General features: G+C 40.9%; 1 protein-coding gene across 1 annotated transcript in view; it reads left to right on the forward strand.

The window, feature by feature from the left end:
- The first annotated feature begins 15,859 nt into the window (after positions 1-15,859).
- The window catches only part of LOC122539844 (adhesion G protein-coupled receptor F2-like), a 99,013-nt gene continuing 88,265 nt past the window's right edge, over positions 15,860-26,607 (forward strand). The window contains exons 1-2 of the mRNA XM_087976632.1: positions 15,860-15,967; positions 24,955-25,021. Coding sequence (XP_087832758.1) covers positions 15,860-15,967; positions 24,955-25,021 — 175 coding nt within the window. The remainder of the gene's footprint in view (positions 15,968-24,954; positions 25,022-26,607) is intronic.

Here is a 26,607-nt window from a genome sequence, read left to right on the forward strand (position 1 = left end):
ACATTTCTGACTTGCATCTTATAGGCTTGGTGAGTCAGAACCTGAGTTACTTGCTGCAAATTTCCTAGATTTTGACTTGTTCTTGTAGTCAAAGTATTTATATGGTGAGTCCAGTTTAGTTTCTAGTCAATGGAAACCTTCAGGATGTTCGTAATGGAGCATTCAGCGATGGTAATGACATTTAATGTCAAAAGAGATAATTAGGTTTTCTCTTGTGGAGATGGTCAATGCCTAGCATTTGTATGGTGTGAACATTATTTGCCACTTATCAGCCCAAGCCTCGATATTGTCCAGGTCTTTCTGCATATTGACATGACTGCTTCAGTTTTTGAAAGGTCATACTGAATTAAACATTATACAATGTACAATGAACATTCACTCTCTGACTTACAATGGAAGGAAGGTCATTGAAGAAACAGTGGAAGATGGTTGGGCCTAAGACACCACCTTGAGGAATTTCTGCAGTGATGTCCTGGGATTGAGATAAATGACTTCCATAAAGAAAACAAAACTTCATTTGTGCCAGGTATGACCACAACTATTGGAGGATTTTCTTGTGTTTCTGACCGTAATGTTAATAGTGGACCAGAATCATCTGGATTGATAGACCAAGAGTTTGATTTTTGCGTTTAGTTACACTGGTGGGCAATCACTGAATATACTGACATGAAATTGCCAAAGTTCTTTTAATACAAGAACATGTTTGTTACAAAAAAGAAACAAAATAGCTATTTGAAAACCTCAACTAAACACCAAAAACATTGATTCAGTCTTTTCCTCAGCAGTATCTTTTCCAGATACTCCATCCCAGAGAAATGTCACTCCTGTTTAAGCGCTTTAGTTTCTTACTTAGCATTCCTGCTGGGACTGCTAAAACAGTTTAACATTCATTTAAAATTAGAATGGCCTGAACCTCATTCCAGTTCCAGTGACATAAACCACTTTTCCATTCTGGCAGCTTGATCACTTCTTTACAAACTCTTATAGCTTGTGACTTTGCAAATGGACTTGCCCTTTTGCTGTGAAACTGTTGCTGTACTAAAAGCCCTGTTCATCTGCTGGGATGAAAAAAAAGATTTTTCTAAACTAGAATCAAACTAAACTACCAGTGTCCCCTTCCATTTGTTTTTCCACATGTCATAAACTCAGCAGCATAAAAACACGCAGTTAACAACACTAGTATCATGTCACATGTTGGAAATTAAATATTAGGATCACTTTTCCAAATTACTTTTTTACCTCCTAAAAAAGCTGATCTTTAAAGACACTTTATGAATCTTAAATTGAAACCTATCTGACTCTTTTAAAAATTCAAATTTCCAAATTATATTAATGATTATTGTACAGATTTGATGCATCATAAAATTATATTTTGCTGAAGCTCCTGAACGGCACATTCAGTTAAATGCAGCCTTGATGTCATCTCATCTTGGGAGTTCAGTGCTTTCTTCCATGTTTGGGCCAAGCTTGTAGTGAAGTCAGGAGCTTTCAACCTGGCAGAACCTAAACTGAGTGTTAGCGAGCAGGTTGTTTTTGAGTGAATGCCACCTTGTAACACTGTCCCTGATCCCTTCTATCATTTTGCTGGTGATCAAGAAAGAACAAATGGATGGTAACTAGGTTGGTTTGTACAATACAACAAAAGCGAACTATATACCATATTGTTGGTTAGATGTCAATTTAGTAACTGTACTGAATTAGTTTGTCTAGGGGCACAGTTAAGTCTGGGGCATGTGTCTTCAGGACGATTGTCAGAATATTGTCAAGAATCAAATTCTTTGTTGTATTCAGTGACTTTAACCATTTCTAGACATCATATGGAGTGAATCAAATTGGATGAAGACATGGCATCTATTGTACTGCAGATGTCAGGAGAATGGATTGACATGGCTGGCTCGCTATGGTTGCCAATTTGTGAAACTTATCTTTTACAATGATCTGTAGGACTATACCATCATTAAGGATGGGGATATTTATGGCGTTTCATCATTTTTTTCGTTGTTCAAGTTTGTACGACTTTTCATGGCTGGATACGCAGTATGCAGACCTACAATCTGATCAGTTGGCAGTGAGATCTCTGAGCTGCCTGTTGTAGGTTGCTTACACTGATTGGCTGGCAAACAGTCCTGGGTTTGAGCTTCACCAGGTTGATACCTAACCTTTGGGTATCTGGAGTAGCTCATTGCCAAGAAGGGAAGCAGAGTGACTGCATAGTCAGCAAAAAGAGTGTCGTATGACAAATTTGTCATGTTCAAAAAGCATCTTGATGACAAAGACATAGCAGCAGATGCACCATCTGTAAGAGCTGAGGGAAAGCTGACATCCAAGAGATCAGAAATATAAGCAACAATTTATGGTTTACCATCCAGAGGGAAAAATGCATCAGATTATTGTTGGGTGAGCTTCATGGTAGCTGGTCTGCCCTCAGTCTCTGTTGTCTTCTTTCACATAATCTTCTGCCCTTCAGCTTGTTCATTATGCAGTTGGACTCTCTACCTCCCAGCCTATGGAATCATGAACAGGGGAGGTGGAGGTGCTAGCCACTGTCAGGATTTTACGATGTCAGGCCAGTGACAACAAACCTAAATCCCGTTTTCACAGTACTTTAGCTGCTACAAGCCAAGAGATGCCATTCTCATTGTGGTCCTGGACCCACTTTCCTGAAGGAAATGAATTAGAACAGCAGGTTAGCTTCTCGGTTTGCCAATAAGGCCTTCAAATGCTGGTAGACGCAAGAGTGGAAAGGCAGGCAGTGACAGCAAAGGAGGTCACCCAACCAGGCTCACTCAGCTTCCGCCAAGATATTGGCTTTGGACACTGCAATGAGTTAAAAGAAATACACAACAGTGCGAAAAGAAGAGGAACAACCTTCTGCGCTCTACCAGGATGAATGCCACCATTTTCTCTCTACTACCATAAACTCACAGAGCCACACATACCTATCACCATGGCTCATCGACTGTAATTCTCACTATTCCATTCATCACATCCACTCATTGGCTCTCATCCACTTAATCCTCCTAAACTACCAACCTTTTTGACCCTCTGTCCTTCCTATTCACTCACTGGGGACACCGTAACTCCTTTCCTGCTCCTGTAACACCAGCAAGTCCTGTTGCACCCACTAAGTGCAAAGTAGCGAGATCTTTGGATGTAAGCTAATAGCCACAGGATGCGTTCTGTGTAGATTTCTTACACGCATGTTCCTTTAAACACAAAGTGACCACAAAGCAGAATCCAGGGTGTAGGCCTGAAGTTATGCATGAATTGTCCAATGCAGCCATGATGATGTAGTGAGGCTGATGGTTTGGTGATGCCAACTTGCCAAATTGTGGGTGAAAGAGGACCGTGTCTATAGAACCTGCAGGACATTGTAGTGAAACCAGAACAGTCTGAAAGTCTACAGAAAATAAACAGCAAATTGCAAATGCCAAGGAATCACACTGACATATATGGCAGGAATTGGTACCTCAGTTTTTAGGGAAAGAGGAAAAGAATTGGAAGCTTCACAGAAATGAGGCAAGATTAGCTCATTATAAAATACAAACACATGGAACCAATGTAGATGCCATTCATGAGTGAGATTCAGAATTCACTGTTTAAATCCTCCTTGATATATAGAAACTGCTTTATCCATTTGCACCATATTTTCCAACCATTACCGTCACTACCAACATCAGGTTAGTAAATAATTCTGCCCATAGGATTCAGAAGGGCAATGAAACTTTATAATCCTAACGTGATAACCAGTGTTCCAAAGACAGCAGGGCAATCTTCAGTGAGAGAGGAGACCACCAAAGCAATATGAAGATTTATGTGATTTAATGACAAGATATGAAATTGGAAATCAGTTTGATGCAATGATTAGTGATTGAAAACAAATGTGATCTGAAGTTGAAAACAGTAGCTATTGACACAAAACATGTGCTTAGATATGAAGTTTTTTTTTATTCCTGATGAAGGGCTTTTGCCCAAAATGTCGATTTTACTGCTCCTCGGATGCTGCCTGAACTGCTGTGCTCTTCCAGCACCACTAATCCAGAATGAAGATCTATGTACTGTGATTTTTCAAATTTGAGGGTGCATGTCGAATATATTTTGATTTCTAAGTTCAGGAAAGTGAAATACCACTTCAGGGTTTGAAGCTATATTGGACTATAATGCCATTCAGAGTTGAAGTTACTCAGGTAGACAAAAATAGTTATATGTTTGTTTGCAAAATTAGTTGCCGTATATGTAGTAAGGCAAAACTGAAAGTGATGAAGGAAAATTTGACTGGCATGTAAATGTCATACTCCAGTAACAAAATAAATGTAATTTACATGCAAATGTCATAGTCAAATTTAGAACATTGTAAAAGAAATTTGACTTGCATGCCATTATTAGAATTATATTATCTACTAATAAACACACCATCAGTCATCATCATAAGATCCCTCCTTTACCAAGTTGGAAAGCCACCATCTTTGCTTTGTTTTTATTTCTTCATCATTAAAACTTTTCTCATTATTCTACATGATAGCTTTTCAAACAATGACATGAATACCCAATGGCATGCAAGTCAAATTTCTTTTACAATGTTCTAAATTTGACTATGACATTTACATGTAAATTAAATTTATTTTGTCACTGGAGTATGACATTTACATGCCAGTCAAATTTTCCTTCATCACTTTCAGTTTTGCCTTACTATATATACGGCAACTAATTTTGTCTTTCTTTAAGGTCAGCTCTCATGATGACATGCTGTTCTCTCTTACATTTCAGAATCTTTTCTAGTCATTCGGAAATGTCCTTCACCTTGCACTTGAAAGACAGCAAAGTGCACAGAATTCTTGAATTGCTCTGCTAGAGCAAGTGCCCATCTCCCTTACCATTGAATCTTTACCTCCTGATAATCTGTTTGCTTGTAAATTAATGTTAGGTCTGACTGGTTGAAAAAATCTCACCTTCAAACTGTTTCAAAGATGAAAGTAATATTGTGTTAGTAGCCTGAGGTGGGGTATTCCAGGATGTATATCCAGCAGGGTAAAATTTACATTATCTGATTGTCAGTTATGTTGTACAGTGGAACATTGAATCAACTAATACATGTGGAACAGAGTGCACTTGCATCTTGAAGTGAATATAAGTTGGAATGTAACAAGGATTCAAGAGGTCAAGGCAAAATAACCAGTCATTCCATTAAGGTAGATAGCAGGTATAAACAAAAGTTTCTTTGGTCCTTTTCTGAGTTGGTGCTGATTTGACTGTAAGCTATGTTGCAAAATGGAATCAATTATTGTAACCTGGTTCACAGTCCACATGTTTATAGCATGCTGCTGTGACCTAATCATGGGATTCTGTATTGGATTTATCCCATATACATTTGATATTCCTTTCACCATTATCTACCTGTCCTACCTATCAACCCAGACCTTCATATCTTATTCATTTATTTATGATTCGGCCTGGGCTATTGCTTTGTTTCACAGAGAGATGTACAGCACGGAAACAGACCCTTCGGTCGGAAAGTTTTCTGGTGATTGTCAATTAAATAGAATAAATAGTGAGGTTTGAGAAGATTTGTAGCTCAGGTTGAGGTTTTGGATGTAGGTTTGCTCGCTGAGCTACAAGGTTCATTTCCAGATGTTTTGTTACCCTACTAGGTAATATCTTCAGTGGGCCTCAGGTGAAGCAATACTGAAAATCCCTGCTTTCTATTTATATGTTTGGGTTTCTTTGGGTCAGTGATGTCATTTCCTGCGGTGATGTTATTTCGTGTGGTGAAGTCACTTCCTGTTCCTTTTCTCAGGGAGTGGTAGGTGGGGTCTAACTCGCTGTGTTGTTGATAGAGTTCTGGTTGGAATGCCATGCTTCTAGGAATTCTTTGTGCGTGATTTTGTTTGGCTTGTCCTAGGATGGATGTGTTGTCCCAGTCGAAGTGGTGTCCTTCCTCCTCTGTATATGAGAATACTAGTGAGAGAGGGCCATGTCTTTTTGTGGCTAGTTGGTGTTCATGTATCCTGGTGGCTAGTTTTCTGCCGCCTTGTGCAACGTAGTGTTTGTTACAGTCCTTACACAGTATTTTGTAAATGACATTAGTTTTGCTTGTTGTCTGTATAGGGTCTTTCAAGTTCATTAGCTGCTGTTTTAGTGTGTTGGTGGGTTTGTAGGCTACCATGATGCCAAGGGGTCTGAGTAGTCTGGCAGTCTACCATCCCCTAAGAAAAGGAACCGGAAATGACTTCGCCAAAGGAAATGACATCACCACAGGAAATGACATCACAAACCCAAAGAAACCCAAACATATAAATAGAAAACAGGAATTTTCCGTATTGCTTCATCTGAGGCCCACTGAAGATATTACCTAGTAGGGTCACGAAATGTCTGGAAATGAACCTTGCAGCTCAGCGAGCAAACTTACATCCAGAATAAATAGTTTTCTAGCTGTCATGTAATGGAACAATCTGTTGTTAGCATTGCTTTGTAGAAGGGTCCACGAAACAATGCAGATGCTCTTCAAATTCTGTTCTTCAGTTTTGATTTTAAGAAATCAATGATGAAGTGACCGGTGATCTATCCTCACAATAGGTTTGCATGTATTCTTGGATTTATGGATCAGGATCTTTCTCATTTTCTGAAAAATCTGTATGCACTTTCCAGCTTTTCCTGAGGAGACAGTCAAATAAATTCACCACTCCACCTGTATTTCACTATGCAGAAACTTTATCTTTTAGTTTGGCTCATAGAAACACTGATCTTACTTTATCTTTGCACTTACCAGACATTAACCTATTTTTGTAATGGTCATCTGGCCCATAGAACAGCTTGTGCACATTTGATGGTAAGAAAATAGTTTTATAAGCTGAAATCAAAGATTTTTTTGCATTATGTGCTGGCACTTCCTTTGATGCAACATCGATTGTGAATTGTGATCAGATGGCAGACGATTCAGAAAAGAAATGCTGAACACTCTATTCTGTTGGTCATTCTATGCTGATGCATTTCTTTTTGGAGGTCAGCAAGTAACAGAAAATACATAAGAAGGTTTAGGGCTGTGCAAAGAGCTCTGGTGTTATCAGTGAGGTAATTTACAGCCCATTGAAAAATCAAGCTACAAATCATTACATTGCATTGTTGTATCAGTGGGACCTTCCATGTGCCTGCCAGAATGTTGTTGGGAATCTCAGTCATATAAGAAACCATATATTTTTGATATACCTGAAGCTCCTTACTGAATGAGATAGCAACCCTGTTTTCAGCAAAAAGCACAAGTAGCAGGATTGATCACTTGACCAGACAACAGAACATTGTCAACTGCACCTGCTGTGTGCTACTTTGCATGCTTCCTCTTTGACCAGGGCCAAATATGGATGTAAGATACTTTAAATTTCTAAACTTACTGAGGCAATGTTGAGGCTGCAGCATTTACAATGTGTTTTTGCTATTCTTTATTGACTACTGTAAGTCCACAAACTTCATCAGTGACTTTCCTTTTTTAAATGTAATTGTTGAGCGAGTGTGATGCTCAGTAACATGTGTCCTGGCAATTAAACCCCAACCTTATTACCAAGCTGTCCTTTGATCCTATGACAGTCATGAGTGTGCATTATTAAGAAGGATGGCGATGACCACAATCAGGATGTTGCACCCATTCTGTATGCATTAGCATCATCCTCGTTATGTAACAGTAGGACTGCTAACTGCATAACTCAGTAACAGCTGCAGGTGTGTGAAAATGAACCCCTAATTGGCCAGTTTCTGGTGAATACATCATGGGACTTCCACCAATTCAGAGTCCTTTCCAAGTAAGGGGTAGTATTTAAATTGATTCAAATACTCTGTGTTATGGTTTACTGTCTTTGATAGTCATCCCATCTAGTTTGGGTAAGAAAAACATCTTGATACAAAGAAAAGTTGATAGTGTTCAATCACGCTAACTGGTTATCTATCCTTTTGTTCAGAATGAACCCTAGAGACAGACAGACTGAAGATTCCATCGTCCTTTTGGTTAGTCCATCTTTCAAGAAAGGTCTATTTGAATACTCTTTATAGTCTATCTCCATTCCAGCTGCCTCCATATCATTCCCAATCTGCAGGAGTCACCAAATCCAAATTTATTTTGGCTTAGAGCTTTGTGTCAATTTGTAGTCATCAGCCAAGATGACCTTTGAAGCACCTTCTACTTTAAGGTGAGCTTTTAGCTGTAGGGAAGACAATTCTTCAATTCCTCGACAGTACTACTTGTCTTAAACCTTAATGGATAACTCTGTGCTATTGTTAGCACCAGAATGACTCCTAATCAAGAAAAGATACAACTTGATTTATTAGTTGTTCTTTCAATTCCTTCCCTTTCTGAGAGCTTCTGGCAATTTGCTATGGCCCAATGAGCTTGTGCATAACAACCTTTGGTTACCTGTAGGAAAGGCTCAATGCACAAGTACACTTTAATGGCACTTTTTAAAATATTACTATTACTTTTTATGAAAGTCCTAACAGTAATACATGGAAATTTGATTTAAATGATGTTTCTGAAAAATCAGTCATTCCTCCACAATGGTGTATAGAACACACAAACTTGGGAAACACAGGCAGGGGTAATGTTCAGTCAGGAGATTGCTTTAATATGATAGGCAATAAACTGTTATGAATGTATGTATTAACAGCAATTTGCAGCGAAGCTATGGCTTGTGAGAAGAAATGCAATATCATGAGCAAACATGGAGCCTATTTCTTTTAGCATTCCATTAGAGCATTGGTTAGATATAAAGAAAGATTTGATTTTTATACTACCATTCACAAACTCAGGAAGTCATTAAGCACTCAAAAAACAATTAAGTATTTTTAAAGTGGAGGCACTATTATTTTGCAGGAAATGTATTAAAGCACCAGATAGGTTGCACTCAACAGAAAGAAAACTATAAAAGATAATAATGTCAGACAGATATCCTTTGCTTTGACAGTTGAAAAGATCCCTCCTACCTTTCTGATCCTGGGCTTGGAGTATTCATCTTCATGTGACCATGTTAACTCCATGCACAGCATGTTTTGGACACAGGACAAATATGCACAATGCTATCTGTTGCTTTGGGGGCTTAAGATGAATATTATGTTGAACTGAAATGAATGACCAAACACATTACAGTCAAAAAATGTGGCTCTGGAAAAGCACAGCAGGTCAGGCAGCATCCGAGGAGCAGGAGAATCGATATTTCAGGCATAAGCTTTTCATCAGGAATGTTGGGGGAGCAGGAATAAAGATCTTATGCCTGAAACATTGATTCTCCTGCTCCTTGAATGCTGCCTGACCTGCTGTACTTCTCCAGCACCATATTTTTCGACTCTGATCTTTAGTATCTGCAGTCCTGACTCTCTCCTAGCCGCTGAAACATACTACAGTCCCTACTTGTGCAAATCTTTTCAATGGGTAGAGATTTTATTTAACAGCAACCAAGGAGGTGCTGTGTGTCAAACTATACATTTGACTTCACATGAAAATACATTTATTAACTAAGTCAGCATTGTTAGAAGCTGCCAAAGGTTGATTGAGACGATAAATCAATAGAAACTGCCTGAGATACCTGAAGCTAAATCCAAAGGCAGCAGAGAGTGCTGAATGCCTATGAAATCTCTTTCATTATATTATAGTTTCAAATATTGGAGTGTTTCAAGTACAATCACATCTATATTTATATTTCTTCGCATCTGATTAGACTTGAGAGTCTGGAACTACCTTATTCTATACTTTCTGGTATGTTACACCCTTCTACAAAAAGGAAATGGGGCTAAATATTAAAAAAAATATATTGGCCAGTTAGCTTAAATTTGTACTTAAGAGTCATAGAGTCATAGAGATGTACAACATGGAAACAGACCCTTCGGTCCAACCCGCCCATGCCGACCAGATATCCCAACCCAATCTAGTCCCACCTGCCAGCAGCCGGCCCATATCCCTCCAATCCCTTCTTATACATATACCCTTCCAAATGCCTCTCAAACGTTGCAATTGTACAAGCCTCCACCACATCCTCTGGCAGTTCATTCCATACATGTACCACCCTCTGCGTGAAAAAGTTGCCCTTTCAGTCTCTTTTATATCTTTCCCCTCTCACCCTAAATCTATGCCCGCTAGTTCTGGACTCCCCGACACCAGGGAAAAGACTTTGTCTATTTATCCTATCTATGCCCCTCATAATTTTGTAAACCTCTATAAGGTCACCCCCTCAGCCTCCGACGCTCCAGGGAAAACAGCCCCAGCCTGTTCAGCCTTTCCCTGTAGCTCAGATCCTCCAGCCCTGGCAACATCCTTGTAAATCTTTTCTGAACCCTTTCAAGTTTCACAACATCTTTCTGATAGGAAGGAGACCAGAATTGCACGCAATATTCCAACAGTGGCCTAACCAATGTCCTGTACAGCCGCAACATGACCTCCAAACTCCTGTACTCAATACTCTGATCAATAAAGGAAAGCATACCAAACACCTTCTTCACTATCCTATCTATCTGCGACTCCACTTTCAAGGAGCTATGAGCCTGCACTCCAAGGTCTGTTTGTTCAGCAGCACTCCCAAGGGCCTTACCATTAAGTGTATAAGTCCTGCTAAGATTTGCTTTTCCAAAATGCAGCACCTCGCATTTATCTGAATTAAGCTCCATCTGCCACTTCTCAGCCCATTCGCCCATCTGGTCGAGATCCCATTGTAATCTGAGGTAACCCTCTTCGCTGTCCACTCCTGGGAAAGTGTTAGAATCCATTTCAAAGGATTTAACAGCAGAACATTTAGAAATACATCACATGATCAAGCAGAGTCAGCGTGGCATCTAAAATGTGAAATCATGCCTGACAAATTGATTAGAAGGTCATGAGGGGTATAGATAAAGGGGAGGCAGTAGATGTAACATGTTTGGATTTCAAAAAAAAATCATTAGAAAGATCATAAGATGTAGGAGCAGAAGTGACCCATTCAAGCAATTGAATCTGCTCCACCATTCAATGATGTCATGGAATATTAGCTAATTAATTAAAGACAGAGAGTTGAGATAAATGGAGCATTTTCAGGGTGGTGACCTGTAACTAGTGAAGTGCCAGATGGATCAGTGCTGGGCCATAATTATATACAAAATATATTGATGATTCGGCTGAAGAAGGTGAATGTACTATGGCCAAATTTGTGGATGACACATAATCGGGCTTTGTAGGTCCTGGTAAAATCTGATTTAAAAAAAACTTGATGAAAGAAGATAGATCCTGCAGTAGCATCATTTAGAAGACTGTGTACCCTGATCACAGATAAGTTAAATTTTGATATTCTTGAAAGCACTTTGGGCATGTATTGGTGACTTGCTCTATTTTTCAGTTTGATTTGTTGCATCCTTTCAGGTACAGCACAAAATCTGGTGACTTGTTCTCACACAGGCAGCAGAAGGTGGGGAAGCAGTAACTGCCATGGCTTGAGGCTTGTAATATAACGGGGAGGCAGCACAACTGCCTTTAATGTTCCCTCTAATAAGCACAACTTCTCCACAAAATGAAGGTTCATCTGACTCATTCATCTGAAATGGCAGGATTGCCCTCTAAGGATATACTGAGGAGACTGAGCCCATATTCTCTAGAATATAGATCAATCAAAGGCGATCTCATTGAAACATGTAAACTTCTTACCAGGTTTGAAGGGTAGACTCAGGAATGATATTTCCCTTCTCTGGGCACCTAAAACGAGGGAGCAAATTGTCAGAATAAGGGACAGGCTCTTTTACATTGTGACAAGGAGGAAATTCTTCACTCAGAGGTTAATGGAACTTTTGGAATTCATTTTACATTGCATCTGAGATACATGATAATCTATTGTGAGAAATCAGGCTCAAGTAAAGACACATTACCATTCACTACCTGGATTTAGTACTAGGACCAACAGCTGGAACTCTCAGATACACACATGAAACTTCATCCTAGCTTCAGTTCTTTATACGTATTTTCTAACCAATCTGTTCCGAGTTGCTGTTACACTCCCTGGAAGCAGGTGGGACTTGGACACTGGCCTCCTGGCTCAAGGGAGAAAGAACATCAAAAGTTAATTCTGAGAGAAAACTCAGAGAGAGAATGTAACAGATGGGAGAGATTCACTGCCTTCCGACTCTGCTGAGAAATCAACAACAACTGCTGAAAGCTAACAACAAATCCTGGATCAGTGAGAACTTGACCACACCCACTTAGGTAGCTTCTAATGTTGCAATTTTTAAAAACCCCAAGGTTTCACGAATTGTTAATCTTCTCAGAGATTGCCCGCCTCCTGTCCCCCAATCTCTCTCTTTGAAAGAAACCAGGAAAAGACACACCTCTTAAAGTCACAGTATCGTCACAACTGGAATTCTATTCTCTTGCTGGGCAGCTGATAGTCATTGTTCGATGAAATTGAATAATTTGTCTGTCAGTCTTAAGGTGTACTTGGTGGATCGGATTATATCCACTATAACCACAAGCGTTCTTAAAGGTGAAAGAGTATAATTTTGACTAACAAAATATTGTAAAATTGTAAAATAAATCAGCTGTCAAGGGGTAATAAATATCTACCCAGTACCAAAGATAATATGATGAGCTGACCCAAAAGTGACATATTGCTAAATAGGGAAATTTACATAGTGATCCTCACTAGGTAGTCATGCAGTGGCAGAATTACGTTGAAGTTCCAATTGCGACTGCAGTCTAGGAGAAGTACCAAAGAAAATTTGTTCTTGTGGCTCTTTTTACCAGATTTTGGAAAAGAATATTTATTCATTCTTAAGGTCTGCTCGCAGCATTGACAAGCACTAGAGTATCAACCACCTTTTCTTGGTTTAAAAATTTGTTTTTCACTGGCAATTTCGAACAAACAGAAGGTGAGAGGAGTTGTAAGCTTATGAATGAAGATCAAAAATTTGACAAAGGGCTACAGAGGATTGTGGACATCTGAGGCAATGCTTCAGTTTTGAGGCAGAATAGGAAATAAGGGGTCAGAACTCAGTTTGAAAACTTCATGTGACTTGACCTGTCATACAGTCCTGATGAAGGGCTTTCGCCCGAAACATCGATTTTCCTGCTCCTCGGGATGCTGCCTGACTGGCTGTGCTTTTCCAGCACCACTCTAATCTAGACCATCATATTACTTTACTACCTGGTTTACCATCCCCACCATGATCACATGTGGAACTCCTAACAACTATATTTCAGAACTGCCTGACTGCACATTGTTGGAGGCTCGAATAATTTCTTCATTAAAAATATGTGTTCAAGATCAATATGTAATGGGAACGTTCTGAGGAAAGGTCACTGGACAGGAAACGTTAACTCTGATTCTGTCCACAGATACTTTCAGACCTGCTGACCTTTTCCAGCAATTTCTGTTTTTGTTTCTGATTTCCACATTCACAGTTCTTTCAGTTTCTTTTGTCAAATATACACTACTTTAACAAAAAACAGGAAACTGCTTTTTAACAACAGATCTCCTTACCTGAAACATACACTCTGTTCCTCCATCTGCAATGTTGTCAGACCACATTTGGAATATTGTGCACAGGTTTGGGCCTCATATCTCAGGAAGAATGTACTGGCTTTGGAGTGTACTCACAGGAAGTTCACAAGAACGGTCCTAGGAATGAAAAGCTTAACATATGAGGAACGTTTGAGGACTCTGGGTTTATACTCAATAGAGTTTAGAAGGATTGAGGGGGGGGATTTAACTGAAACACACAGAAAGGCCTGGACAGAGTAGAAGTTGGGAAGTCGTTTCCATTGGTAAGAGAGATGAGGACCCAAGAACATAGACTTAGAGTAAAAGGAAGACCTTTTAGAACGGAGATAAGGAGAAACTTCTTCAGCCAGAGAGTGGTGAATCTATGGAGTTCATTGCCACGGAAGGCTGTGGAGGCCAGGTCATTGAGTATATTTAAGACAGGGGAGCCTCGATTATCCGAATGTGATGGGCAGGCACTATTTCGTTTGGATAATCGCTTATTTGGTTAACCGATTAAATGCCTTTCCTCAGGGGCTCGGACTTTTAAAGGCAGCAGCACACCGGGCGCAAAGGCCACCACCCCAAACACCCCGCCCCCGATGCCGTCAGACACCTCCCCTGCCCCCAACAATGGCCCCTCCCCCGAACCAGGGGGGGGTGGTGTTGCACAGGGTTGGGGGCGGTGGAGGTGTTGCATATGGTTGGGGGTGGTGTTGGGGGCGGTGGAGGTGTTGCATATGGTTGGGGGTGGAGTTGGGGGCGGGGGAGGTGTTGCACAGGGTTGGGGGTGGAGTTGGGGGCGGGGGAGGTGTTGCACAGGGTTGGGGGTGAGGCTGGGGTCGGGTGGAGGTGTTGCATGGGGTTGGGACGGGGAGGTGTTGCACGGAGTTGAGGGTGGCGGGGCAGGTTCGAGGTGGGGGGAAGTGATGGGGTTGGGGGCAGGCGTTGCAACACCTCCCCCGCCCCCAACTCTGCCCCAACCACATGCAACACCTCCCCCTGGCCCCAACTCCGCCCACAACCACGTGCAACGCCACCCCCGCCCCCCCAACTCCGCCCCCAACCCTGTGCAACACCCCCCCCGCCCCCAACTCCGCCCCCAACCACATGCAACACCTCTCCCTGACCCCAACTCCGCCTCTAGCCCCATGCAACACCTCCCCTGCCCCCAAGCCCATGCAACACTACCCCTCTGCCCCAGCCCCACCCCAACCCCATGCAACACCACCCCCACCCCCAACTTTGCCCCAACCCTGTGCAACATCTCCCCTGCCCCCAACTCTGCCCCCCATGCACCACCTACCCCACCCCCAACTCCACCCTAACCCCGTACAACACCATCCCCCGCCCCCAACCTTGTGCAACACCACCCCTGCCCCCAACTCCGCCCCTAACCCCGTACAACACCTCCCCCACTCCCAACTCCGCCCCTAACGCCGTGCAACACCTCCGCCCGGCCCCAGCCCCACCCCTAACCCCGTGCAACACCTCCCCCCAGCCCCAGCCCCACCCCTACCCCAACCCTGTGCACCACCTTCCCCGCCCCAAACTCCGCCCCTAACCCCGTGCAACATCTCCCCCCACCTGCAGCCCCGCCCCAACCCTGTGCAACACCTCCCCGCCCCCAACTTCGCCCCCAACGCCACTCACCCACCCCCAACCCCGTGCAACACACCCCTCGCCCTCAACCCCGCCCCCTCCTCGCCCCATGCCCCATCCAACATGCCCCCATTCACCCCCCAACCCCATACACACCCGCCCCCTCTCTCGGGCAGCTGGACTGGACACCAACAATGACTGCTGCAGTTGCCTTTGTGGGGTAAGTCTCCAAATAGCACAAACACACAGCCACATGTGTAACTTTTTACTGCAACGTTTTGACAGGTTCCACCTTTGCCTTATACAGGACAATGTTGGAGAGATTATGTGGGGAAGGTGGGTTTAGGGTAGACTCCAGGGAAAGTGTGGAGAGAGAGAGAGAGGGCGGGAGATCAGTCATTTGGAGCCGGTGCCTGTTAAATGTTTCCATCGGGACCTTGAGATCTCCTTCGGATAATCCGATTTTCAGATAATTATTATTTGGATAATGGAGGTTCCTCTGTAGATAGATTCTCAAGTACAAGGGGATGAAGGGTTATGGGGAGGAAGCAGGAGAATGGGGTTGAGAAACATATCAGCCATGATTGAATGGTGGAGCAGACTCAATGGGCTGAATAGCCTAATTTCTGTTCCTGTGTCTTATGGTCTTATGTGTTAGGTATTTTACGTCAGATTTCCAGCACCTGCAGTATTTTGCTTTTGTGACTATGCTGCTGTATTCTAATCATGTCTTTTTATTGTTTTTTTTCCAGTATATATCAATATCTCTATGGTTTTGGACACTTGCAATGGCGAGGCAACATAAGATTATATTACATTGTCTGTTGCTATTGCTTGCCAGTCAACATGCAATAGTTGAAGTTGATCAGCCACATAATTCAAATGCTTCTCTTTTGGTGAGTAACTATTTTCTTGTAACAAAGAGGAAAGACACTAAAATACAAGCTTTCAAATCATATTTTTAAACTCTGGTCGCCCTCCTATCGGAAGGCAGTTGTGAAACTTGAAAGGGTTGATAAAAGATGTTGCCAGGGTTAGAGGGTTTGAGATATAAGAAGAGGTTGAATATCATGGCACTGTTTTCCCTGCAACGTCAGAGACTGAAGGGTGACCTTATGGAGGTTTATAAAATCATAAGGGGCGCAGATAAGGTAAATAGACAAGATACTTTCCCTGTGGTGGGGGTGTCTAGAACTAGAGGGAATATGTTAAGATGATAGGGAAAAGATTAAAAAGGGATCTGATGGGCAACTTTTTCACGCAGAGTGTGGTGTGTTTATGGAATGAGTGCCAGATGAAGTGGTGGAGGCTGGTACAGTTACAACATTTAAAAGGCATCTGGAGGGGTATTTGAATAGGAAGGATAAAGGCCAAGTGCTGGCAAATGGGACTAGATTAATTTGGGATATCTGGTCGGCATGGACAAGTTGGACCTAAGGGTCTGTTTCTATCTTATACATCTCTATGACTATGACAAAGAGGACTACCCTTCCCTCAAACAAAAACAATCAATGCAAAATTTGATCTGTACTTCATAAGTGAAAGATACCTCGGGCTAGTTGGTGCAATTTACTTCATGCATAATCAAACTATCAAGGTCATGGAAGCAGCTATGTGTGTCAGACATTTGCAATCATCTTTCTCTCAACTTTGTATGCGGTTAGAGTCCACAGCCTCTCTGGCTCCTTCGTATAATACCCTCATCAGTGACCAAATGTCAGGCTGGAATCTGGTTATATATCCTTGTCCTGGAAATAAGCAGTTCTTGAATGACCCAGGAATGGAACCCCTGACAGGTTCATGAAGTGTAGTGCAGCTTAATTTGAAGAATGACAATAATTATTTAACTTGTTATCAGTGTAGTTATTATATTATTAATTTATTATATCCTTATTAGAACCATTTGCAAGTTAGCTACTTTTAGAGAGTGCCTCATGGCAAAGATCACATATTACAGCTAAGAAGCTCATTCATGCATTTTCCACCTCAACAGCTCCATCTATTCTGAAACAAAGGGATGAAGGACCAGGGCTCTGGCAGGCAATGCCTAAATGAAGGGATTCTTGCATGTCTAGCTGATAATGACTCAATATTTCAATGGCAGTATGTCTGTAACTAACAAAGACTGAATTGCCTCTCTGCCAACTGATACCAAGTCTCAAAATACTGTGGCAACATATGCCATCATTCCAAAGGCCTCCACCATGCCAGAGAACTCAAACATAGAATGCCCATTTGTGCCATCCCAGGATGGCATTCTTAGGCCGTCTGGCTCAACTTGTAGATGATACAAAGATAGGTGGAGGGACAGGTAGTATTGAGGAGGTGGGGAGACTGCAGAAGGATTTGGACAGGTAAGGACAGTGGGCAAAGAAGTGGCAGATAAAATACAACATGGGAAAGTTGTGAGGTCATGCACTTTACGAGAAAGATTAAAAGCATGGACTATTTTCCAAATGGGGAGAAAATTCAGAAATCTGAAGTGCAAAGAGACTTGGGAATCCTGGTCCAGGATTTCTCTTAAGGTAAACTTGCAGGTTGAGTCTGTAGTTAGGAAGGCAAATACAATGCTGTCATTCATTTTAAGAGGACTAGAGTATAAAAACAGGGATATATTTCTGAGGCTTTATAAATCTCTGGTCAGACCACATTTACAGTATTGTGAATAGTTTTGGGCCCCATATCTCAGGAAAGATGTATTGGCCCTGGAACGGTTCCAGAGGAGGTACATGAGAATGATCCCAGGAATGAAAGTCTTAACATACAAGGAATGTTCCAGGACTCTGGGACAGTACTTGATGGTGTTTGGAAGGATGAGGAGGGGGTGCCTGATTGAAGCATACGGAATACTGAATGGCCTGCACAGAGTGGACCATGCGACCCTGGACCAGAGATTCCAGCGGCAGGAGAGACGAGGACCCGAGGGCACAGCCTTAGAATAAAGGGAAGACCTTTTACAATGGAGATAAGGAGAAACGTCTTTGTCTAGACAGTGGTGAATCTGTGGAATTCATTGCCACAGAGGACTGTGGAGGCCAGGTCATTGAGTATATTTAAAACAGAAATAGATAAGTTCTTGATTGCCACGGGGTTCAAAGATTACAGGGAGAAAGTGGGAGAATGTGGTTAAAATACCTATTGGCCATGATTGAATGGCAGAGTGGACTTGATGGGTTGAATTGTCTAATGTCTGCTCCAATGTCTTGTGGTCTTACAGATCCCATGTGCAATTTAAGGCTGGTTTGTGGCTCAATCATTACGCTCCTAGCAACCCCACGAAAGATGTCACTTATCAATAAGGTCACCATATAAAAGAGATTGTCAGAATCAAACTTTGCACATTCTATGGTCAAGGAAGTCAAGTACCAAAACAGTTTAAAATTGTTGAACCTTCTGGTAGGATTTGCACATTCTCCACCACAGAAGTTAAACAAAACATTGTGCTAGTAAACTCTGCCTCCTCACCTTAATCGGAATGTTTTGGCTTTTAAGGCTATGGACATGATAATGTCTTTTCAGAGCATGAGCTATGAAAACACCGTGCTGAATCTTCCTAAAATAAACTCCTTAACAACAATTGCAAATTTACTGCTCCAAACCTAAACAAAACTTGAGCTTAATGCTGAGGCAATAAAACTTAATTGAAAAGTAATGGGTGATTGTTTGGCATGTTGATTGCCAGTTAAGGGTGGTAAGTAATAGAAACCGTCAATAAGGTAGAAGACAGAGGGTGGTGGAGGGTTGTTTTTCAGACTGGAGGCTTGTGACCAATGGAGCGCCACAAGGATTGGTGCTGAGTACACAACTTTTCATCATTTATATAAATGATTTGGATGTGAGCATAAGAGGTACAGTCAATAAGTTTGCAAAAGACACCAAAATTGGAGGTGTGGTGGACAGCGAAGAAGGTTACCTCAGATTACAATGGGATCTTGATCAGATGAGGCAATGATAAGTGGCAGATGGAATTTAATTTAGATAAATGAGAGGTGTTGCATTTTGGGAAAGCAAATCTTAACGGGACTTCTACACTTAATGGCATGGTCCTGGGGAGTGTTGCTGAACAAAGAGTGCAGGTTCATAGCTCCTTGAAAGTGGAGTCGTAGGTAGCTAGGATAGTGAATAGGCATTTGGTATGCTTTACTTTATTGATCAGAGTATTGAGTACAGGGGTTGGGAGGTCATTTTGTGGCTATACAGGTCATTGGTTAGGCCACTTTGGAATATTGTGTGCAATTCTGATCTTCCTATTGGAAGGATGTTGTGAAAGTTGAAAGGGTTCAGAAAAGACTTACAAGGATGTTGCCAGGGTTGGAGGATTTGAGCTAGAGGGAGTGATTGAATAGGCTAGGGCTGTTTTCCCTGGAGCGTCGGAGGCTGAGGGGTGACCTTATAAAAGTTTATAAAATCATCAGGGGCATGGCTAGGATAAATAGACAAAGTCTTTTCCCTGGGGTGGGAGAATCCAGAATTAGAGGGCATAGGTTTGGTGTGAGGGGGGAAAGATATGAAAGAGACCTAAGGGGCAATTCTTTCATGCAGAGGGTGGTACGCGTATGGAATGAGCTTCCAAAGGAAGTGGTGGAGGCTGGTACGATTGCAACATTTAAGGCATCTGGATGGGTATATGAATAGGAAGAGTTTGGAGGGATATTGGCCAGGTGCTGGCAGGTGGGATTAAATTGGGTTGGGCTGTCTGGTCAGCATGGATAAGTTGGACTGAAGGGTCTGTTTCTGTGCTGCACTTCTCTATGACTATACGTGTATGGATATGCATTTGCAATGCCAAGGCTTTGGGCAGGTGCTAGAAAATGGGATTGGAACAGTTAGGTGATTGTTTTTGACCTTTTGAAACAATGAACCAAAGGGAATTTTTCTGGCTTGTAGACCTCTTTGACTCTGTGATACATTTGAAATTTCTCCCATCACTATCTTAGTGGAGGTGCCAACCTGACAAAGAAAAAGTAAATTAATGCTGAAACAATAGATCAAGCAAGTTAGGCCCATGTATTAAGCCTGTTATCTGGAAATGTTTTTGGAATGTACACAGAGAATGAAATAGTATTTTTGTCCTATTTGAAAGGAACAAATGTATTTTGGCTATTTATTTAAATAGATCAAAGACTATTCAAAAGCATGAAATAATCCTGATCTGCACTTTTCTTCCAAAAGTGCTCTGTGATACCCAGTTTGGGATCCTGCAGGATCACTCCGCTCCTGACCTCATTACAGACTTGGATCAAACATTGACAAAAGACCTGCATTCCAGAGAAGAGGTGAGAGTGACGGGCCTTGATTTTAGGCTGCATTCGACTGTGTGAGGCATCAAGGAGCCCTGGCAAAATTGGAATCAATGGATTTCAGGGGTCAACATCTCCTCTGGTTGGAGTCATACCTGGCACATAGGAAGATGGAAGAAAGTGAGGACTTCAGATGCTGAAGAGTCAGAGTCAAAAGGTGTGGTGCTGGAAGAGCACAGCATTCATGACGAAGGGTTTATGCACAAATCATCGATGTTCCTGCACCTCGGATACTGTCTGACCTGCTGCGCTTTTCCAGTGCTACACTTTTCGGCATTAGAAGATGGTTGTGTTTGTTGGAGATCAGTCATTCGAGCTCCAGGACAGTCTACAGGAATTCCTCAGGAGCGTCCTGGATCGAACTATCTTCAGCTGCTTCATTAATGACCTTCCATCCATCGTAATGTCAGAAGTAGGGATATTTGCCAATGATTGCACAATATTCAGCACCATTGATGACTCCTCAGACACTGAAGCAGACCATGTTCAAATGCAATAAGATCTGGACAATATCCAGGCTTGGGCTGGTAAATTGCAAGTAACATTTGAGCCACACAAATGCCAGACAATGACCATAGTAAGTGAGAGACAATTTAACAACCAACTATTGGCATTCAAAGGTGTTATCATCACTGAATCCCCCACTCTTGACTTCCTGGGATCAACTATTGATCAGAGACTCAACTGGTCTCACCACGTATACACAGTGGCTACAAGAGCAGGTCAAAGGCTATTAATACTGTGATGAGTAACTCACTTCCTGACTCCCAAAACCTATCCACCACCTACAAGACACAAGTTTGGAGTGTGATAGAATACTCCCCACTTGCCTGGTTAAGTGCAGCTTCAACAACACTCTAGAAGCTTGACATCGTTCATGATAAAGCTGTGCCTACTAACTACAACATGCACTGCAGAAATTCACCCCAGACAGCTCCTTCCAAACCCATGGCCACTTGCACCTAGAAGGACAATGCCAGAAGATACGTGGAAACACCACCACCTGCAAGTTCCCTCCGATTCACTCACCATTCTGACCCAGAAATATATTGTTGTTTCTTCAGTATTGTTAGATCAATATCCTGGAATTCCCATCCTAAGGGCATTGTGGCTTTACCTACAGCACAAGATGGCAGCAGCTTAAAAAGGCAACTCACCACCAGCTTCTCAAGGGAAGTCAGGGATTGGCAAGAAATGTTCACCAGCCAGGGATGCCCATGTCCCATTATTAAATTGAAAAATGATCAATGGTATCTGCGTAATTTGGAATCTCCGAAGGGAACTCAACTTTTATATACAGTTGGACTGTAGAATAGAATCGAGTCCATACTGACCCATTGAAGAGCGTCCCACCCAGACCCACACGCCTATCCTATCCCTGTAACTCTGCATTTCCCAAGGGTAATCCACCTAGCTTGCAGATCCCTGGACACCATGGGCAATTTAAATTTGTGTCAGAAGTTATTATACCATCAGCGCGAAACTTGAACTACTGTGGGAGGGAGTATAGTCCAGAGTGTGCCACATTCTCCAGGATTACTATTCTCTGTACAATTGGAACGAGCAATGAGGTGGATCATTAGGTTTGATTATTCTAATGTACTTCAGGCTGACCTCCTAGAATCTACCCTCTGTAAACTGATGTCATAAAAAAACTCTGTAGCCAATTTCCAGACTTAGAGTCCTGTTCAAATTCCTCCATCAAGCATCATATCACTGTAATCCCTTTCAGATGCACAACCCTCTGAGCTATCACATATGTTGAATTCTGATCTCTTCTGCATTCTTGATTTTCATTATTTCAAGATTGATGGACATACCTACATGTGGGTTGGTCTTGAGTCCTGAGATTTCTGTGTTCTTAGTTTCTCTCTCCTACCTACTTCTTAAAAAGATTTTGACCAACCATTTGGTCATCTGCCTTAAGAACTTTTTATATGGCTCGATCATATTTTGTTTAATTTTCTATTAATTTCTTCAGTACTTCTTCTCTGCTGATATTACTTACCATAATTTCGACACATCTTAGGCTCTATGTTACCCCTAAGTTCGGGACTGCAAGTTCTATCAAGACTAACACAACATTTGTCAAATGACTCTGCAATGTCCTCTATTTCCATGTTATTTTTCCTGTTTCTGCTTCTTAGGGACCAATATTTACTTTAGTTGTTCTCTTCCCCTTATTATGTAAATAAAAGGTTTTACATTTTCTTTTTTTATGCTTCTGGCTAATTTCTTCTCATTCCATTCTTTTCCTTTTTATCAACTTCTTACACACTCTTTTCTTATTTCTAAAACATTTCAAATTCTGAGACCAGGTTCCTTTCATTCATATGAACCTCCTTTATCAATCTAATAGGGTATTGTTGATTCCAAGATGAGACACAGACATCATTTATTGAGATTTTGTTTCTCAGTGCAATGTTCTTATGTGGAACAGTGTGAATTGTTTCTTAAATTGTTCCCACTGATATTTTCCATCATGTCTGACAATTGTAATTGTTCAACTGACCAGCCCTCTGCTCATCAATATGTCCGTGACTTTGTTTAAAATATTTGCTTCTGATTGACGTATGTCATTTTCAAATCTTCTTATGAAATGTAACAGTTTTATGATCAATATTTCCCAGTGAATTGTTTATCATGAGATTACTAATTAACCCTGCCACATTAAATAATACTATGTTGAGGATAACTCTATCCCTAATTTGTTCCACAATATATTGATGCAAGAGGCTGTCATGGGAACATTCTAAAAATTCAGCAACTTAGGCTTGCCCTTTCAGCCTAGGGAGCATCAGATTTCTTGTTGGCTTTGTCAACATGCCAGTGCTGCAGGGTTTTCCATTGGGCCTTCCGCCTCAGGAATCCACCCAATAGCTTCAATTTGAAGCTGAGTATAGAGAACGCCATTAAGGGACCCATATCACTTGAAGCTGAGCCTTGAAAACATTTATTCCAGGCCCCAAGAAATTTCAAACTTATGTCAAACATTGCTTGAGTACAATCAAGTAGGGCTTCAGATTGAGTAATTCTTTCAAAGTAGGATTGTATGGATGCATTCAGCTGATCTTGTCAGTTAATAAACTTTGTTACAAAGACATTTTATGTTTAATATTGCTTGGGGGTCAATGGATTTGAAAGATCATGGAGAAAGGAGTCTGTTTCAAGGTTTGTGGACATTCCTGGAGTGGTTTCTTTAAAAGAGGTCATTGAAACATCACTGTAAACATTGGGAGTTGTTTATTTCAACAACACTTGCCAGAAATTATGTGACTCGTGATAGCAAAGTGGATAAGATGGGGTGAATAGCCTTTGGCTGTGCTGTGAAAGCCTGTTGGTGCTGTTTTGAACAATGACTAGCTCAGTGAGGTTCCTGTATTCTCCAAATGAGTTGGAAGAAAGCCTATTAAAACAAGCTCTGTTGGAAGGAATATTAATCAGAGACACTTATCAGTCCTACATCTGAAAATATATGCTTCATATCAGTTTAAGGCAAAACATATTTGTTCTTTTGAAAGGGTGACAGAAGAACATCTTAAGATTGTAAGCTCTGAGAGATCTGTGTCAACAGCTCAATGATAATTATGCATGATTAGTGACCGCATAAGTCAGACCATCGAAGCAACAGACTCTGGAACATCCTATACTTAATCCTTTTGCCATCAAGAATGACCCGTTGGCCAAGATGATTCTTTTACATAAAGACAACCTTTGCAGAGAGATTTCTTTCTGTCACCCTCTATTCTGGAAAGATGTACATGTGTATTTACGTGTGCATGTTGGGGATACAGGGATAAGGATTTTTTTACATTACTGAATGAGTTTGTTGATAAAATATAGCAGCATTATTGAATAAGTGTTGCTTTGATAAGCCCATAATTATGTTTATTAAGAAACATGGTTAATCTCCTTTATATAAAACCTTACATAGTCAAGGTACTTATTTGGCTATCTTGACGACTGGAAAAGGTATATTTATTTTGAAGTTGCAATCCTGGAGTGGTGGGACTACAGTGATAGTTCTTTCCTTCAGTCTTGTTCATAATAATTTTCAAACTTCAACTTTTAATAAGTACTCTGCTTTTCATGTCTAGATTTCTTTAATGTCGTTGCATTCCCATCACTTCAGCTAGCCGAGGTGAAGTAACAGTAGAGGAATTATGAATAAATTATTCCTCTGTAGAGGAGCTATTGATATCAGCTACACTTTTTAATAATTTTTGTAAGTAGCACTACAGTAAATTTCTGCAGATTTCCACTATCTTCTCAGATATTCACATTCTTGTGGATAAATGATAACAGAGAGCTGTGGCCATGAAAAGAAGAAAGTAGAAAATTAGAAAAAGTGAACACCATTAATGTCTTATTGTTAATGTCTTATTTTAAAGTCAAATTCTGAAGGCAAATATATGCTAATTTTCTTGATCACCACTGCTATTATTTAATAAGACAAACATCCTGAAATTGGATGCATGAATTAATTATCACTACATCTTTACTGTTGTTTCTGATAAAACAGTGAGTTTTGTGAATTAGCAGCTCTTTATCAAATCAAATAACATTTATATATTCTAATTTAGGCAGATAGGTCTTCCTTAACAGAAGACAATAAGATTCAAATCCATCACAACAGAGTGGAAAGAAATGGTAAGAAATTAATGCATTACTATTGTTGGATTTTCTGTGGTGTTCATAACGATTAAGATAACATTTAAAAACAGTTTCCTAACTTAATTTGTCTTTTCAGACTAAAGATTTGTTTAATATTGTCAAATTGACTTTGCAATAATGACATTCTGATTTTGCTACTTAATGTAAAAACAATGAGGAGAAAGTGAGGTCTGCAGATGCTGGAGATCAGAGCTGAAAATGTGTTGCTGGAACAACGCAGCAGGTCAGGCAGCATCCAGGGAACAGGAGAATCAACGTTTCGGGCATAAGAAGGGCTTATGCCCGAAACGTCGATTCTCCTGTGCCCTGGATGCTGCCTGACCTGCTGCGTTGTTTCAGCAACACATTTTCAGCAATGTAAAAACAATGCATGATTGAGGTAACTAAAGTTTGAATTTCATTACATTAGGGGGAATAGCACAATAATTTGTTGTCAATCTTCCACTAGCAACATTTAAGCTTGATTTGTTATCATTAAACTTGTTTTGTTTATATAAGTCAGGCAATCAACTCAACAGAGTATCATCCAGGTGTGTACCATAAAAGTCACTCCATGGAATCTTTCCAATGCTTTTGGGAATTGGTGTTTGATTAATAATGTAGCAGAGTGACCTTCATTCCGAGGAAGCATTGAGCCAGTAATAAGTAATTAATCAAATATTAGGCTCTTGTAGTTTACGAGGTCTTTAGTTAACCTTATATGAAAAACAGTTTTCAAATAGTTTCAGTTTCCCATGCTCTAGGAGATTTAGCAGATTATCTCCACAATCTTTTTGAGTGGATAAGTATGTTATATATTCACGTTGTTGAAGATTGAGCCAACAGTTGAGGATGTTGACAAAGCAATAGGTTGAAGCCCTGCTCTACTTCTCTTGTTGTGCAAAAGTTTGTAAACATCAGATCTATTGCTTTTAATTTACAAACATTGTACAAATATTATACCTATCATCAAGTGAGACTGTAGCAACTTACATTCCTGAGTTAAAGAAATTCTCTGATACAAAGTTAGAAATCGATCTTTGAAGTATTGTCATAAGAGGCCTAAAGAACAATTAAATCCAGGCCAAGATTTTAATTAAGGCAATATGTTGATGCAGAAGGAAAACTGCATTGAGACCACAGTCAATAAAATGGCAGGAAGAGTTGTTACAAATTGCTTGTTTTTCAAGTTTACAGGCAAGGTAAATCAGAATTGATTTGATTTATTCCAGTCACATGTACCTAAATACAGTGGAAAGTTTTGTTTTGCGATCAGTACAGGCAGATCATAGCAAAGAAGAATATACAGATCATTGGGTGCTTTGCTAGAGCACGGTGTACAAGTTTAGGGCAGCATTGGAGGTGCTCAAAGCAAGATCAACATTAGCAAGCTGAGCATTATTTGAAGTTAGAGAGGTGCATTCAGCAGTCTAATAACAGCAGGGAAGAAGTTGTTCTTGAACCTTGGGTATGTTTGTTCAAGCTTCTGTATCTTCTGCCTAATGGAGCCAAGTTCACAGTCTCAGAGTCAGAAAATTAGATTTTAGAATTCAAAGGAGGAGCACCAAGAAACTATTGAAGAA

Source organism: Chiloscyllium plagiosum, unplaced genomic scaffold (genome assembly GCF_037043375.1).
Source record: "Chiloscyllium plagiosum isolate Xiang-an unplaced genomic scaffold, Cpla_swu_hap1 HiC_scaffold_3, whole genome shotgun sequence".
In the NCBI taxonomy this organism is placed as follows: Eukaryota; Metazoa; Chordata; class Chondrichthyes; order Orectolobiformes; family Hemiscylliidae; genus Chiloscyllium; species Chiloscyllium plagiosum.